The sequence below is a fragment of the Brassica oleracea genome, chromosome C5 (genome assembly GCF_000695525.1).
Source record: "Brassica oleracea var. oleracea cultivar TO1000 chromosome C5, BOL, whole genome shotgun sequence".
Classification (NCBI taxonomy): domain Eukaryota; kingdom Viridiplantae; phylum Streptophyta; class Magnoliopsida; order Brassicales; family Brassicaceae; genus Brassica; species Brassica oleracea.
In genome coordinates, this window is record NC_027752.1 from 31594946 (window position 1) to 31611777 (window position 16832).

Sequence of the window (16832 nt, forward strand, 5' to 3'; positions counted from 1 at the left end):
GTTGATGCTTCGACTCTGCAAATGAGAGAGTTCCTATTGGAGAGGACTGGGGCTTCTTAAGGCTGAGGTTCCCTGAGCTGGGGAAATAGTAAGAGGGATCCATGTGGTCCCCGTATTTTGGTCCAAAATTTTGGCGGGAAAAGGGGGAGCTCCTCGATGTTTGTCTCGAGATTCGTTTTCACGCGTGGTCTTTTCCCCTGACGCGTGTAAAGTGTTTCTAGGGTTTTTGATTCTACCCCTCCGATTCCTCCTCCTGATTCCTTTAGTTTCCTTTTCTCTCCCTCTCGAAGATTTCTTGCAATCTCCATATCTTGACTTGGGTCTTCATTCTGCAGGTAACTTCTCCTTCTGTTTCGTCTACTTTTAGATCCTTTCTTCCTTCTGCTCCTGAGATTAGGACTGAGTCGGGTCTCTCTCCAGATTATTCTTCCGTAGGTAGTAGAGTTAGATCTAGTAGATTGAGGGTTGCTCCAACGGAATCTATGGATTCTTCCGATTCTTCTCTGGATCTGACCGCCAAAGCGAAAAATCCCAAAGCTATTGTTGCTAAGACAGCTTCACCGGTAGGGGGGAGCCGGTATCCTCCGATTGGCCCTCCTTCGGTGATAGGGGCTGAGGAGGTCGCGTGATGATGTTGCTATTCGAGTACCTGATCCAGAAGACAGGGTTTCTGATTTAGGTGTGGATGACGTTCCTGTCTATGAGGGTTACTTCGCGTCTGGCTTCAGAGATCAAATTCCCTCTTTGGTAGCTAAGATATCTGAAACCCTAGGGATTTACCCAGGTCAGCTAAACCTTCCGGCTTGGAGGACATTAATAGCTCTGCAGGATTTGGGTGATCTCAACGGACTTGTGATTGGAGTGGCTGAGGTCCTGTGTTCTTACTCTGTCTCTCCTCTAAGTGGTGCAGAGTGGAAATTTTCAAGAAGGAGAGAAAACGGCTTCCGGCCTTTGAGGGAAATTGGACGGAAAAAATTTCCTTTATGCATCTCCCGGACTTTTCGTCTATTTGGCTATTGGAGGGTAGGCTAGTCGTAGGAACCAAGAAGGTTATCTAGATACTAGAATACTAACGATCTTCTATCTTTTTGATGCAGATTTACCTCGTGTTGACTATTCTTCGGGGAAGGACACCATCGAGCAGGTGTTGAAGCTTCCTCTCGAGCGACGTCAGAGTCCTTTTCTAGTGAGCAAGGCAGCATTAAAGCGTTGTAGTATCTGGGGTAAGCTTTCCACTTTCTTCCATACCTCTTCTTATAGTTGCTAACTTGATTTACTTTCATGTGCTAGGTGAGATGTCCGGATCCAAGGGTGATGAGGCTTTGGCAGAGTACAAGAATGCTCTTGAGGTGATGTCCGCAAGGAAAGCTGCCCCCAAGCGAGTTGCTCCTACCGAAGACGATGACGAGGTGCACATTATCAGGAGTAGCAAACACCAGGCGGTTGCTGCTGCAGCTCCTTCCTCTTCCAAGAAGAAATCCAAGGCGTCGGGCTCTTCTCCTAAAGGTTCTCTCTCTGCCCCTTACGACTGGGCCACAGTTCTCACCAACCTCAACGCGAAGGTGTTCCCTTCGACTTCGGTGCTTCTGGCATTAGAAGAGGATTCTTCCATGGCTATTCAGTCACTTCAGGGTGACTTGCTTCAGGTAATACCTCATATGATTCTTTGATCTTTTGGTTCCGGCTGCTGATCAGAGCTTATGCGGAGGTGGTATCTCAACTATACCATCTCGGGGAGAGGATGGAAGGTGCAGCTTCTCTAGCCAAGGACAAGGAGATCAAGGCGTTGAGGCTCAAGGTGAGGAACCAAGAGGAAGCAGGGGAGCTGGCGGCAACAGGGAACGTCTTTCTGAGGAGCCAACTGAAGAATATGGAGGAGGAGTTGAACGATCTGAAGGATGCCGCGGAAACCTTTGAGGCTAAGAAGGCCATGGCTGTGAATGGTGCCAAGGTCGTGGCCCGATGGGAGCTGATCCGGGAGTGGCTTAGTGGTCAGACTGATAGCTGGGATCCCGTGAATACCCTAGAGCAGTACAAGATGGTGAAGATCACCAAAGCCGAGCTTCTATGACTCCCAGCTCCCTCCTTTGAGTATGAGCCTCAGGTCCCTGGTGACGAGGAAGTGAAGAAGACGCCGGAGCCCGCTGCTGATGACCCTCCTGCCAACTGATCCCGATATTTTGTTGTTCGTAATCCTGACCCCGCAGAGGGGTTTTATTTTGTAACTACCATTGGTGAAGGCTTAAAACTCTGGACCAGGCCTTTGTGCCTTTATTTTGCTGTTTCAAACGATGGCTCTATTGTGGCCTTTTGATTTATGCTTTTCGGATTTGCATTTTTCGTTTGCTTGCTTGTCCTTCGTCTTCGGGATCTTTAGCTTTATAGGTGATACTCACATTTCTTCTGTAATTGTCCCTTTTTCGAAAGATTGCAGGTTGTTGAGTGGCCTTGGGGTCTTGAAGCTTTGACTCATGAGTCTCCAGATTTGAGAGCTGGTGAATACAGCTCAAGTGAGCTAAGCGTTGATTGCTTGAGGGTCTCTTACAGGACCTGGGCCGCATGGGCTCTAGATATCATGATCGTCGGAGGACTCATGGACCCGGGAGGCTAAGGTTCCTTGGAACCTTGGGACCTTGCAATGATCAGACCTCGTGGGTCTCGTATGACTGGATCTCCTCCGGGGACTCTGGGGTTAGTTGGAGAATTTCGATAAGCTTAGGATCCGGAGGTCGTTTTTTAGGGAACCCGTGGTTTCTGGACCCTGAGGTCTTGAGTTGGACACAGGGTCTTTGGACCCTGAAGTCTTTTTAGGGAACCAATAAGTTCTTGGCCCTGAGGCCTGTCTGAGCCCGGAGTTCTTTCTTAGAACCCGGAATTAAGGTTTTAAAGGGACCGCATTCTGCCACCCTAGGTGAGGCCACTCTCGGTACCTGTTGGGGTATCGCATTCTACTTCTCGGAAGCTGGTCACTATCGAGTTCCCGTGCTGCATGCTGCTTTCTGCAGAAAGCCACTATCCGGCTTAGAGGGTGCTAGTGTGGGTGAAAACCCAAGTGCCAGGCTTTGCTACTTTCCACGTCTGGAGAAGTAGAATATTATGTGGTGCTCCCGAACTTTTGCACTTGCTCAAGGGAAATTATACCTCATATCCCCTCTATTATTCTAGCACGTAGCGTTTTAATACAGGTACTTTCACATTTTTGGTATTTTTGTTTGGAACCCCGATATGCCTGAGGCTATACAGGGGTTTTAGGTAGTATTGACGACATACTCGGGCTTGCGCAGACCCATTCCTACCTTATGTCCCATACCCGTTTTGTTTTTCCGTGCTCGTACCACTTGTCATTAAGGGTTGGCCATGATCGAAGGTCTCTTGGACCTGATCCAACTCGTTTGCCCCTTTAAGTATTATGGCGTTCCTACTACTCTTTTATAGTCGGAACTATTTTATTATATAAGCTTTGTCCGGAGACGTTTCAGCGTACATAGGAGTAGGAAAACATAATGCTTAAATAATAGATAAAATAATTAATAGAAATCATGGTCTGGAGACCGTACAAGATATCAGCTTGCGAGGTACCCCGGTGGTTAGGCCATGTTTTACCTCTTGTTGCTAGGTGATCCGCAGGGTTTGACTTGCTTTTTGGACGAGCGTCCTTGCTGGAGGGGTCCTCCTTCTTCTGCAGGGTTCTGCCTCTTTCTTGGGTCTAGGGACCGCGGTCGAGACTCGTTTCATGCCCCGGACCTTAGTGTTCGGGGACCACTGTCTCTTGTTGATGAAGGTTTTCAGAACTTCCATGAAACGTGTATCCACCAGAGCGACCATGTTCGGAGGCCTCCTTCCTGGCTAAGTGTCTCCATCCTACGTTTGCGAGGCGTCCTTTGCTCCGGAGCCGTCCGATATACCCTCTGAGGAGGTCTCCTTGAAGTACTCGTGCCCCACTTGTTTATCCGCGAGACCACTGGCTGATACCTGATAAGGTTTTCGGTGATCTTGTCTATGGGAGGCGGGGAACGAGGGTCCTGCGAGGACCAGGTCTTGCGAGCAGATGCGACTTTGAAGGGCTTCAGGGAAGAACATGCGGAGCGGTCGACATAGGTTCTTTGAGGATTCCTCGGGTTCTTGGAATGATTCAGGGTCCGCCTTCTCCGGAACAACCCCCAATTACTTGTATCATTGACCTCTGACCCCTAGGTTGCGGGGTCCGAGGTCTTCTCTGTAATTGCTATAAGACCTTGGTATTCCCCGTCAGGGTGGTCTGGTAGCAGGATCGAGAGTTGTCCTGGTCTCCCCTGATTATTCTGATGCCCCAGGGTGTAGGGAACTTCACCATCTAATGAAGGGTTGAAGGGAATTCTCCCATGGCGTGAATCCAGAGTCGTCCCAAGATCATGTTATATGCCGATTGGCAATCTATGACCAGGAATTTGGTAGACATGTTGACCCCTTCAGCGTATACTGGGAGGATAGCCTCTCCAGCAGTTTGCTTGACCTCGCCGCTGAATCCGATTAGTGGTGTTACCTTGCGCGTCAGGGTGCTCTCCTCCAGCCTTAGATCTTGGTATGCCGTCTGGAAGATAATGTTGCTGGAGATTCCGTTGTCTACTAGTATTCTTTTTACCAAGCAGTTTGCTACGGTGAGAGAGATAACTAGAGCATCATGGTGGGGAGCTAGGATCTTCTCTTGCTCCTTAGCTGTGAAGCTTATCTCGTCGGTGCCTAGAAGTGGGCGCTTCGGTTGGGTCGTTTCCAGACCATGCTTAGCGTTACAGGTGTTTTTCTTTTCGGCTGCGTGGCTCACTCTGTTTACTTCTGAACCTCCACATATGACATGGATCACCCGATCTTGGCAAGGTGGTGAGGTTGGTGCAGCTCCTTTGGATTTCCCTACTGTCTCTTTGCTGAGGTGGGCCTTGGCTTTGTCTGAGAGGAATTCTCGGATATGGCCCTTTTGGAGTAGTTCGTTGACCTCGATCCTCAGGGCGATGCAGTCTTCGGTTTTGTGGCCATGACCGCGATGGAAGTCGCACCAAAGTTCTGGGTTCCGGAACGAGTCAGGTTCTTTCATCTTTGGAGGCCACTTAACCTGTTGGTCCATCTGCCTCAGTGCGTTGACTGGCTCTGGTGTTGTTAATGAGAGATGGGAGATATCAGGCCAGGTAGACACCGACATCCCTTCTTCCTTCTCTTGAGGCCGGTACTGGAACCTGCCCCTGTTCCTTTCTGGGAGGATCTTTCCCCTCGGTCTCCTCGATCTGATCGGGCTGACCTTTGGTCCTGCTTTGGCTGAGCCTTGGCACGGCTAGCAACATCTACCTCCCACTTCACCTGCGGCCAGGCTCGGGACAACACATCTTCCATCGTCTTGCAAGGGTACATGGTCAACTCTTTGTATAACCCCCCAACTGGAAGTAGACCTCTTTTGAAGGCAGAGATTGCGGTAGGGATGCTGCATTCGGGGACCACCACTTTCTCCTGGTTGAAGAGGGCTATGTAGTCTCGCAGGGGTTCCACTCGATGCTGGAGGATCTCGTAGAGACCATCTGACGTCTTCTCCAGGCTCCTACTGCTTGCGAATTGCTCCACGGATTTGTCGCTCAGGCCTGCGAAGGAAGATATGGACCTGGTAGGGAGATTGATGTACCATTGCAAGGCAGGTTCGATCAGAGTGGAACCGAACCCTTTGCACATTGTGGCTTCACGGGACTCCTTAGGGAGTGCAACCACCAACATCCTTTCCTTGTACTACGCGATGTGATCGTCGGGGTCGCCAGTACCGTCATACATCTTGATGCTGGGGAAGGAGAACTTTCTAGGCATCTCGACTGAGGCGATTTCCTCCCCGAAGGGGGTATCGGCGTAGGAATCTGGGTTGCTCCTCCGGATTGGGGGAGCTTCTCCTGGTAGGCGTTCTACCATGGACTGCATGGCGTCAAATCTCTTAGAGAAAATCTGCTCTAGGTAGGCGGTTATGGAGGACTTTGTTTCCGCAGCCCTCTCGGGTGCTTCCTTCCCGGGTTCTGGCTCGGAATCGCTCTCTTCCAGGTCATGGATTTGAGGATTCTCGGTCCCTTCCCGAGTTTCCCCAGCTACTCCCGACGTAGGAGGTGTATCGGTTGTGCCCTCTCCGGAGTTGGGAGTGTTAAGATTTCCCGTGGGCCGAATTCGGGTATTGAAACGACGCTTCTTGTTGCCTGTTGTGTTGAGGGCTTGATTCTGGACCTGGAGGACAGTGTTCTCTAACTGAAGCTGGCTTAACTTCTCGGCGCTTTGCTCCAGCTGTTTGGAGTGTTCGTCAAGTTTCTCCTTCAGATTTTGAAATTCTGTAGAGAGGTCGGGGTTCTCTCCGGTAGTCTCCCGAGCTCGGTGCATGTCGGTGATTTTGCTTTGCAGCCGTCTATTTGCTTTTGAAGCTCAGCTGTCGTTTGAGCAGCTTCAGTTGGTTCGCCGTGCTCATCCACTGCCACCATCACGTAGTTAGATTACTCCCCTCTTTCTAGCGCCAAACTGTTAAGGGATTTTTGTGTAGGCTCTTTTAGAGTACCACGAAATGATGGATAGGCTGGTAAACCGGGTGAGTTTGTATGTATTTCGTGAGGATTTTGGTAAAAGAATAGTAAGACAGGCTTGAAGAGATGTTTTATTGACTAGATGAACAAGAACGAGAAAGGTTACAAAGATGATTAGATAAACCCTAGTTCTAGCCGTCTAGCTTTAATCTCTAAGCCTTCGAGAGGTCCCTCCCTTACTTTAGGGTTTTAAAAGCTCTCATATAGTCGTCTGGGAGTCGGTTCCATTAGGTTAAACTCTTCCATATACGGAAATATGGAAGGTTCTCCTTATCGGAAGTTTTCCATTTTTTGGAAGGGAGCTCGGTTCCAGGGACCGAACTCGGGGCTCCTTCTAGCGGGGACCTGGATCGTTCCCTTATCGGGGACTCGAGGGTCTGTGTCCTGCCTGGAGGCTGGAGGAAATGATACCGTGGTATTTTTCCCCAACACCAGATGGTTGTGATCCCGCTCTGGGTCGGGAATTTGATGCCGAGGTTATATGTAGATGGAACGGCTTTCATGGCGTTAAGTCATGGGGTTCCCATTATCACGTTGTAGATGGCAGGATGATCGACCACCGTGAAATCGACGATCTTTGTGATTTCCTAGGCCATGACTGGTAGCTGGATCGATCCGAGAGTCATCGATACTTCGCCTGAAAAACCCGTCAGCGGTTTTGGCGTTGAGGTAACTTCCCCGAGTTCGATGTTCATCCGTTTAAGAGTGTCACAGAAGATAACATTAACCGTGCTTCCCGTGTCGATGAGGACTCTCGCAATTTCCAGATCTCGTATGACAAGATCTATGACGAGTGGATCGCAGTTAGGTTGATCGATTCCGCCGGCTTCGTCTCTCGTGAAAGCTTTGACCATCTCGGGGAGGAGACCATGTAGGCCAGTTTGCACTTGATTTGGCCTTTCGCTTGTAAGCCTTGATAGCCGAGACCGTGTCATTGCAATATTGCGATCCTCTGATGATCATGTTGACACTGCGACGATTGTTATCGTTTCCTTTGTCGTCCGGTCTTCTTCCGCGTTTATCCCATGATTGGTTTCTTTGAGGGGAATTCTCCGCGGGCGGATTCCTGTACGTCTTTGGAGGGCGATCGGTCTCGAGGATGAGATCTTTTATGCTGGTTACTTCGGAGAGCTCTCCATCTAGTAGCTTCGCGGCCAATCTCGCTCCCAGGACTTTGTAGTTAGTCGTGGAGTGTCCTCGGGTCTGGTGGAACTCGTAGAAGGTGTTTTCATCGTATCCTTGATTGCGGGTCCACATATTACTCGTGGTTTGGCCTTGATCCGAATTGATTGCGTAGTTATGCGCCACTTGGAGTTCTTCCCCCTTGTGATGGACGTACTTATCGTTACGAGATCTTTTCTTCTTCGTCTTTTGGTCTACATCTTTCGAGGATAGCTTTGTTGGTTTATGCTTTTACGACAAAATTTTTGTTTCCCCTTCGATTATGATGTAGTCTGTTGCCTTGTTGAGGGCGTCTTGGATCGTCCGTGGTTTGTCGAGGGTTATCCATTTTCTGAATTTTGACTTGTACCATAGCGTTTTTCTGAGCGCGTCTATTGCCACCGTGTCGCTTATCCCGTTAACCCTTGACATAACCAGCTTGAACCGGCTTATGAACTCGTGGAGGGGTTCGTCTTCCCTCTGGGACAGACTCCAGAGGTCGACATCGGATGTTTCTGTGTCTATGAACATAGAATTTTGTTTGAGAAATTCCGACGCGAGCTGTCGGAAACTTCCGATGGAGTTTTGCTTAAGGCGAGCGAACCATTCGAGCGCCGCTCCTTCCATATTTTCAATGAACAGATGGCAGTAGCCGGCGTCCTTTTCGCTATCCTTCAGTCTGGCCCTTCCCATCATGATGTGGAAACCCTGAAGGTGCGCTTTAGGATTAGTCGTACCGTCGTACTTTGGTACTTTGTTTTTTCCCGGATTAGACACTTTGGTATCCGAGATGCGAGCAATGAAGGGCGTCTTCCAAGCCCCCTCGAGCAGTTTGTCGATCTCTGGGGCAGTGCTGGTAGCATGATGGATCTGGGATTTCACGGCCCTTACTTCCGCTGCAGTTTTGGTTATGTAGTCGCGATGGTCGCGTATGTCCGATTTCTCGCCAGCGGATTTCCAAGCTTGTCGGCGTTTGCTGCTAGTAATCTCGGCCTGTTTCTCGGCCAGCTCCTCCTGTTCGATCCAGTAGAGGTTTTCTCCTCTTCCGTCATTGGTTTATCGAACGGGGAGCCTTCCCAAACCTTCCCGAGCCGATCGGCTTCTGGTTCTTCTTGGGTGTGTGTCAGCGTCCTCCTCGGTATCATTGGAGACATCTCTGGTATCCAAGGTGACATGCTCGACTTCATCGACCTCTGTGTCCTTTGCAGGAGGTAGAGGACTTTCAGAGATCTGCTTCTCAGCAGGGGATGTTTCGCTTGGGTTTTGGCCCGAAGGTCGTTCCCGCGATGTTCCACGCCTGTCGAGCGGAGTTGCGAAGTCGAGTTTTCTTCCGCGGATTTTCTAGATCCGCGAGGGAGGACCGCACGGGTTTTTACCGTTAAGGTTTCGACCTTTTTCGTCAAGGTACCCACGAGCTTATCCTGTTCTTCTAACCTCTTTTCGTAGGCAGATAACATCTTTTTGAACTCCTCGAGCGTCGCGGCGTTAGCTGTTCCGTTGGCCGCGGAGACATCCACTGCTGGAGTGTGGAAATTGGCATCGCTTCCTCCGTTGAGAGGAGTCTGCATGTTAATCGTGGCGTCAATTGACATGTCTGGTTGAGCGTGTTGTGGCTGAGAGTCAAATTGATCCGTACACCCTCCTCCTTCTAGCGCCAAACTGTGGGAACCGAAGTTCGCACTGTCTATTTCCTTTTAAATAAGGAAAGTAGGAGAATCCTAGTTTCCCAGAGGTCCAAGATATCTGCTAATACCACACGCCAAGCAATCAAAACATGAAATAAAGACTGTTGGGGAAAAATATTCCATGAAGAGATTACTCCAGCTTCCGTCTTCCAGGTCCTTGCCCCCAGGGTCCGGGGTCCTGCCTCTGGGTCCCGGGTCCCTGGCCCCAGGTCCGGGTTCTTGCCTCTGGGTCTCGGGTCCCTGCCCCCCAGGTCTGGGTCCTGCCACTGGTCACGGGTACCTGTCCTCGAGTCTGGGACCTTCCTCCATCTTCGAGGCCAAGTGATTTCTTTTGCCTTAATTTTATCAGGTAACCAACTTAGAGAAGAAGAAATCTTCCTAAATCCAAGAGAAAGAGGAAGTATTCTAATATGATAAGCCGCCCCTGAGAAGAATGGAAATATTCTATTATCTAAGGATATATGGAATATTTCCAAACCCTGAGAGAAATGCACGACTTCCACTCTAAAGATAGGTTTCTAAATCTAAAGAAGAAGGGGACACGTCCATCTATGAGAGAGAACATCCAGCTCCAGAGCTCACGAATTCGACAGCCGCCAAGGCTATTTTCACCCCGAGAAGATCTTCTCCTACGAGAGTTCTACGACAGGCTGATCCCGGCGATTACTACCATGAAGATGACGTCCTATGCTCTCTGCAGCACGCCTACAACTCCACATACTGGCCCAGGCCACGATCTCCAGCTCACCGACAGGGACACGCCATGCTCATCAAAGCATATCGAAGCTCCATGCTCCCTGCAGCATATCGACTACTCCACCATCTGTTCTGGCTATGCGCCCCCTAGAACAGATGGTTCCTATCACCTACGGAGCCACGTGCTTATAAGGCCATGTGCCCAACAAGGTCACGTGCCCATCCAGGCTCCACGCCTCCGTCAGAGCTACGTGCTCCTTAGGCCATGTGCCCACTAGGCAACGCGCCCACCTAGGCTCCGCGCCTCCATCAAAACATGAACTACGAACGGCTTGATCCCTTCCTGAAGAGTACGCAGGCAATCCCCCCTGAAGGATGCAGCTATAAATCCCAAACACCTTCCACGGTTCCTCAAGGACCGCCCTCTGATAGGCGGGACCATCAACTGCAGATCCAGAAGACCTTGTGGCCTTCGCCATGGATAGGCAGTCCCTGCCTAACGATCAATCTCCCCCGCGGCTACTAAGACACCGACGACATATACTGCCATACCCGTATGACAGTATCCTGAGAGCAAGACCTCCAGGTTCATCAACCACCTAAGCGGGAGAAGGCACTACGACAACCAGTCCCTTCCCTCCTATCATTCCGTAGAACTTGAGCATGGATCGCTTGTACACAAAAATCCCCTAACAGTTTTGCGCTAGAAGGAGGGGCAGTCATATACTATGTGACGATGTGATAGGTAGGAGGAACATTACGTGTATCCTCTCGAAAGTCTCTTAACCCCATCTACCTGGGGGTAAGGAACGACTTACTCTCATCAAATCTAAAGCTCGCACAGCTGGGATCCCAGAACACTCCTTTAAGGGAGTATAACACCATGCAAACAGTTGTAGCATAATTCGACGCAAGAACTAGCACTGAATCCCTGCAGGTTCCAGGTTCCAACTTGGAATCCCTCCTCACCTCATTTGGTTTCACCGGTTCCAGGTCTCAACCACGAGTCAGACCTCTACAGTCTTTGGTTCCTGCCGGCTCCAGCTCTAATCTACTAGTATGACCTCTACAGTCTCTGGTCCCTGCCTACTCCCGGTCCCAGCCTGGAATCACCCTTTAATAACATTTGGTTCCCCCCGGCTCCAGGTCTCAACCTCAAAGCCAGCCTCTACATTCCTTGGATCCAGCTGGTCCCGGGTCTTAACTATATGTCACACCTCTACAAAAGTCAGATTCAATATTCCCAACCAGGGGCAGTCATCACAAACATCAAGATCAGTGGATAGTCCACTAGCATCAATCTAGCAAGCCCCAGGCTCATAACTCCGCCCCATAGGAGAAAGATGAAGGGCTCTGAAGCAGCACACAACATCTTTCGGCCGGGTTCATAGTTTTGATAAGTTACATAAGCAGGGGAGTCAAAAGAAGAGTTCATAGGAACACCGTAGGCACACCAGGCAACCACTAAGAGGTAACTGGAGAACCACCTTTCTCTTCAGGTTCTAGAATCTAAGTGGTAGTGGAATCCTATATAAGCCTGATAGCTAGGTGCATAGAACGCCTTTGAGTACTCGTCAAGTTTCGGTGGAGTTTTTCCACGAAAGGAACCTTGCCCAAGCGCCGGGAACACTGCTGCTCCACCTCCTGCAAAGGAGCCAGAGAAAATGTTAAACTCTACATCAAGGGATGCTGGTCTTTATATCCTAAACTCATTTGAAGCAAATGGGAGTAAAAGGAGCGGGAGAACACTTGTTCCCGCTACTGTTCATCCAAAAGAAAAAATCAAAACCTCTGGGTTCCAGATCCCAGCTTCCAGGTTCCGGGTTCCAGATCCCATCTTCAAGGTTCCAGATCCCATCTTCAAGGTTCCGGATCTTAGGCTGTTCACCTTATAAGAAGGTCAAACCCAATGACCCCACGAAATAGCAAGCACTGACCACCTTACTACGCTTTCCTGGCAATGTACCCTGATATACTTCTAAAGGAACCTAAGGCGCCGTGCTTCTAAAGATTTCCAAGGCTACGGGCCTCTACATATTTCCAAGGGAAGACACGACCGCGGGGAAACCAGGGGCAAATGAGCTAAGCGTTAATCCAAGGGGCAACACGCATCAAAAAATCCCATCAACATGCACGTGGTAAAGGAGATTCAAGACGAGGCGACGAGTCATCGAATAACGTCCAGAAAATGCTGGGAATGGCTCACCCAAGTGGGGGCAGAGAACTGCTTGGACACATCATTAAATGACATCATAAAACGCTGAGAGTGGCTCACCTAAGCGGGAGCAGAGAGCAGCCAGAACGAGTCATTGAACATCGCCAACAAAAGAAGAATACACCAACCCCTGACAACGGATTCCGACTTCCGAACCGGATCAATTCCTACCTCTGGGTCAATTAGGGCTCGGGGTCTAAGAACATTCAACCCTCGCAATGAAAGCCCAGGGATGAAAAACTGCTGTCACTACAAGATCTGAACATAAAGCCCTTCAGAAGATCATCTCCAGACGAGTCCAAAACCTGGGAATTTCCCCTAGACCCCTGTCTACCTTAGGAAAGCTGATCCTTCTCTAGGTTCAAACACGGCCCAGACCAAAAAAGAACTTGGACCTCTGGGAAATTAGGGTTTTCCTAGTTTCGTAATTTAAACGGAAATCGACAGTGCGAATTTTGGTTCCCACACAAAGTACACATGTTTTCTCCCGACTTCACCCATGAAATCGAAAGATAAGGGGCAAACTATTGGGAGTAAATAATTTTAAAAAATACTACTCCTGGTTCCGAGCAGGACCCTTGTCTCCAGACACCCGCATGAAGGAGTTTCGACTCCGGCTCTGACTACGAAACTCCGGCTCCGACCCATGCTTATATCCTTAACACCAGGTAAAAATGAAATGAAAAAACTCTTCAAACTCTTACACCTGGAGCATCGTACGAAACATGCCAATCCCTGCAATAACGCAGAAGGCATAAGTACAAACGCAATGTACTGTATTCAAACTCAGAGTTTGTACAGGGAGCGACAATAACAATGGGTATGAGAAGGTAGGAATGGGTCCGCGCAAGCCCGAGTATGCCGTCAATACTACCTAAAACCCTTGTATAGCCTCAGGCATATCGGGGTCCTAAATGTGAAAAGTATCTGTATTAAAACGCTACGTGCTAAATAATACAGGGGACACAAGGCATAATCGCCAAAAAGTGCAAAAGTCCGGGAGCACCCCATAATATCCTGCTTCTCCAGACGTGGAAAGCAGTAAAGCCTGGCACTTGGGTTTTCACCCATACCAGCACCCTCTAAGTCTGATAGTGGCTTCCTGCAGAAGCAGCATGCAGCACGGGAACTCGATAGTGGCCAGCTTCCGAGCGGCAGCATCCGAAATCCCAACAGGTACCGGTAGTAGCCTCACCTAGGAAGGCAGAATACGGTCCCTTAAGCTAAAACTCAAAGCCCCCGGGTTATTAAGAACCTTCGGGTCCCCAAGCAGTCTCAGGGTCCTGAACAAATTTCTTCAGGGCCTGGAAAAGGTAAACCTCCAGGCTCTTTATAACCCTCGGGCCCAAAATCGACCTCCAGGTTTATAAGCAACCTCCGGGTTCGAGTTGACCTCCGGGTCCTAAATACGACCTCAGGGTCTAGAGGAACCTCCGGGTTCCCAAACGACCTTCGGGTCCCTAAACGTCCTCCGGGTCCTAAATACGACCTCAGGGTCTAGAGGAACCTCCGGGTTCCCAAACGACCTTCGGGTCCCTAAACGTCCTCCGGGTCCTAAATACGACCTCAGGGTCTAGAGGAACCTCCGGGTTCCCAAACAACCTTCAAGTCCCTAAACGACCTCCGGGTCCTAAATACGACCTCAGGGCACTACAAGAAAACACGTTTTTGCCTACTGAGTTTACCGACTGATTATGTTGTCGCTAAATTTACCGACTGATTCACGACTGATTAGCGACTATGCTACGACCGAAATAAAACAGTGGGTAATCAGTCGCCAAATAACGACTACAAAAACCAGTAGAAACCTAGTCGTTTATTAGCGACTGACTACAGACTAATAAGCATCGGTCGGCTATTAGTCGGAAATTTAGTGACTGTTTAGCGACTGATATATATTAGGTGAAACAGTCACAATTCGGTCGTCAAAAACCGGTATAAAACACGTGAATGTCGTTACTAACTTTGGTGTAACAACTTTTTACGACCAAATAAATCAGTCGGCAAATTCAGTCGTATATATCAGTAGGGAAACAGATGGAAACATTTTCTACATATACACCCAACCGAGTCATTTTTTCTTCGTGTCATGCGTGAAAGAAGAAAAAAATCAGAAAAAATAAAATAAAAAACGTTCAGTCACATAATGGGAGGTAATTACAACTACACTAACTTTCGAGATTGGATGTACAAGAGGATCGATGAAGAAACGGGGAATTTCTCGGAAGAGTTCACAACGGGAGTAGAGCAATTCATGGCATTTGCAAACAGTCAGCCTCTAACACAGGATAATAATGGTAAATTCTTTTGTCCTTGCAGTGTTTGCAAAAATGAGAAATTTCTCCCAGGGCAACGAGTTTTGAAACATATATATAGTAAAGGGTTTATGCTCGATTATTATGTGTGGTACAAGCATGGAGAAGAACTCGATATGGCTTTAGGAACAAGTTATGCTAATCCGACGCATTTAAGTGGTAGTGAAGATCACATTGGTAATGCAGTAGAAGATAGATATGTGGAAATGGTGAATGATGCATTTCGAGATAATGTGAGTTTTGATAACTATCAACATGGTGATAGTTATCAAAATGCAGTAGATCCGGAATGCAATCACTCGAAGAAATACTACGACTTGTTAGAAGGAGCGAAAAATCCTTTATATGATGGTTGCTGAGAAGGTCACTCGCAATTATCATTGGCTTCTAGGATCATGCAAAATAAGGTGGATTATAATATGAGTGAAAAGTGTGTAGATTCGGTATGTGAAATGTTGACAGACTATTTACCAGCTGGAAACCAATCAACTGATTCACATTACGAGACAGAAACGTTGATGCGCAATTTAGGTCTTTCTTACTATAAAATTGATGTGTGTGTTAACAATTGTATGATCTTCTGGAAAGAGGATGAAAGGTGGGATAAGTGTCAGTTTTGTGATGCACCAAGATGGAAGCCTAGAAGCGAACGACGTAGAACCAAAGTGCCATATAGTCGTATGTGGTATCTACCTATTGCTGACAGATTGAAGAGAATGTATCAGAGCAAGAAGACAGCAGCAGCAATGAGATGGCATGCAGAGCACCAAGCAAAGGAGGGTGAAATGTCTCATCCGTCAGATGCAGCAGAGTGGAAACACTTTCAAGATCAACATCCCCGGTTTGCAGAGGAACCCCGTAATGTTTATCTCGGCTTATCTACGGATGGATTCAATCCATTTGGGATGTCTAATAATCATTCGTTGTGGCTAGTGATCTTGACTCCATATAATCTACCTCCTGGTATGTGCATGAATCCAGAGTATTTGTTTCTCACAATTTTGAATTCTGGGCCAAATCACCCACGAGCTAGTCTAGATATCTTCCTCAAACCTCTAATTGCGGAGTTAAAAGAGCTGTGGTCTAGTGGAGTTGAAGCATACGATGTCTTTTTGAATCAAAATTTTAATCTTAAGGCTGTGCTTCTTTGGACGATAAGCGACTTTCCGGCATATGGGATGGTATCAGGATGGACGACTCATGGTAGGTTGTCTTGCCCAATTTGTATGGAAGTTACAAAGGCTTTTTATCTGCAGATGGAAGGAAGACATGTTGGTTTGATTGTCATCGAAGATTTCTGCCTCGTGGCCATCCACTGAGGAAGAACAAAAAGGACTTCTTGAAGGGAAAACATGCTATGAATGAAGTTCCACCTGAATCTTTGAGTGGTGAGCAAGTTTATTATGAGCGGTTAAAAGGTGTCAATCCACCAAAAACGTCTAAGTGCGGCGGAAATGGTCACGATAAGAAGAAACCTGGATATGGGAAGACCCATAACTGGCACAAGGAAAGCATATTCTGGGAGATGCCGTACTGGAGGGACCTGAATCTTCGACATAATCTTGATGTTATGCATATTGAGAAGAATTTTTTCGACAACATCATGAATACTCTTATGAGTGTGAAGGGTAAGTCGAAAGACACAATCAAGTCAAGATTGGATATAGAACTTTTCTGTGATCGGCAACACTTACATGTTGTTAGTCGTGGTCAAGCTCCTTTTCCTCCCTACACACTGGATGAGAATGCAAGAAAAAGTTTATTGGAATGTGTGAAAGTAGGGGTAAAATTTTCGGACGGTTATGCTTCTGACTTAGCTAACTGTGTTGATATAGAGAAGCGCAAGTTTTCAGGCATGAAGAGTCATGACTGCCATGTGTTTATGGAGAGGCTACTTCCATTTATATGTGCAGAACTCCTAGACGAGAACGTCCATCTTGCTTTATCAGGTACAAATTAATTAATTATAGTTTCATGATATATTACAATTCCAAGTGTGTTTATAAATTGGGTTATTAAAGATTTTAAATTTGTTTATATATTACAGGGATTGGTTTATTTTTCCGTGACCTTTGCTCGAGAACTTTGCAAAAATATCGCTTAAAAAAAACTTAAAACAAAATATTGTTTTGATACTTTGCAATTTGGAAAAGATTTTTCCACCATCTTTTTTTGACGTGATGGAGCACTT

The 16832-nt window shown here is 47.9% G+C and overlaps 2 protein-coding genes across 2 annotated transcripts; one reads left to right on the forward strand and one right to left on the reverse strand.

Moving 5' to 3' along the window:
- Positions 1–4333: 4333 nt before the first annotated feature.
- On the reverse strand, positions 4334–5733 carry LOC106344994. Its single transcript, XM_013784274.1, has 2 exons — positions 5208–5733; positions 4334–5121 (listed from the first exon to the last, which is right to left on the reverse strand). The coding sequence occupies exons 1-2, from the start codon at positions 5731–5733 to the stop codon at positions 4334–4336; spliced, it is 1314 nt and encodes a 437-aa protein (XP_013639728.1).
- An 8739-nt stretch (positions 5734–14472) lies between these two features.
- Positions 14473–16601, forward strand: LOC106344995. The gene is made up of 3 exons (XM_013784275.1): positions 14473–14992; positions 15104–15844; positions 15898–16601. The coding sequence occupies exons 1-3, from the start codon at positions 14473–14475 to the stop codon at positions 16599–16601; spliced, it is 1965 nt and encodes a 654-aa protein (XP_013639729.1).
- Positions 16602–16832: the final 231 nt, after the last annotated feature.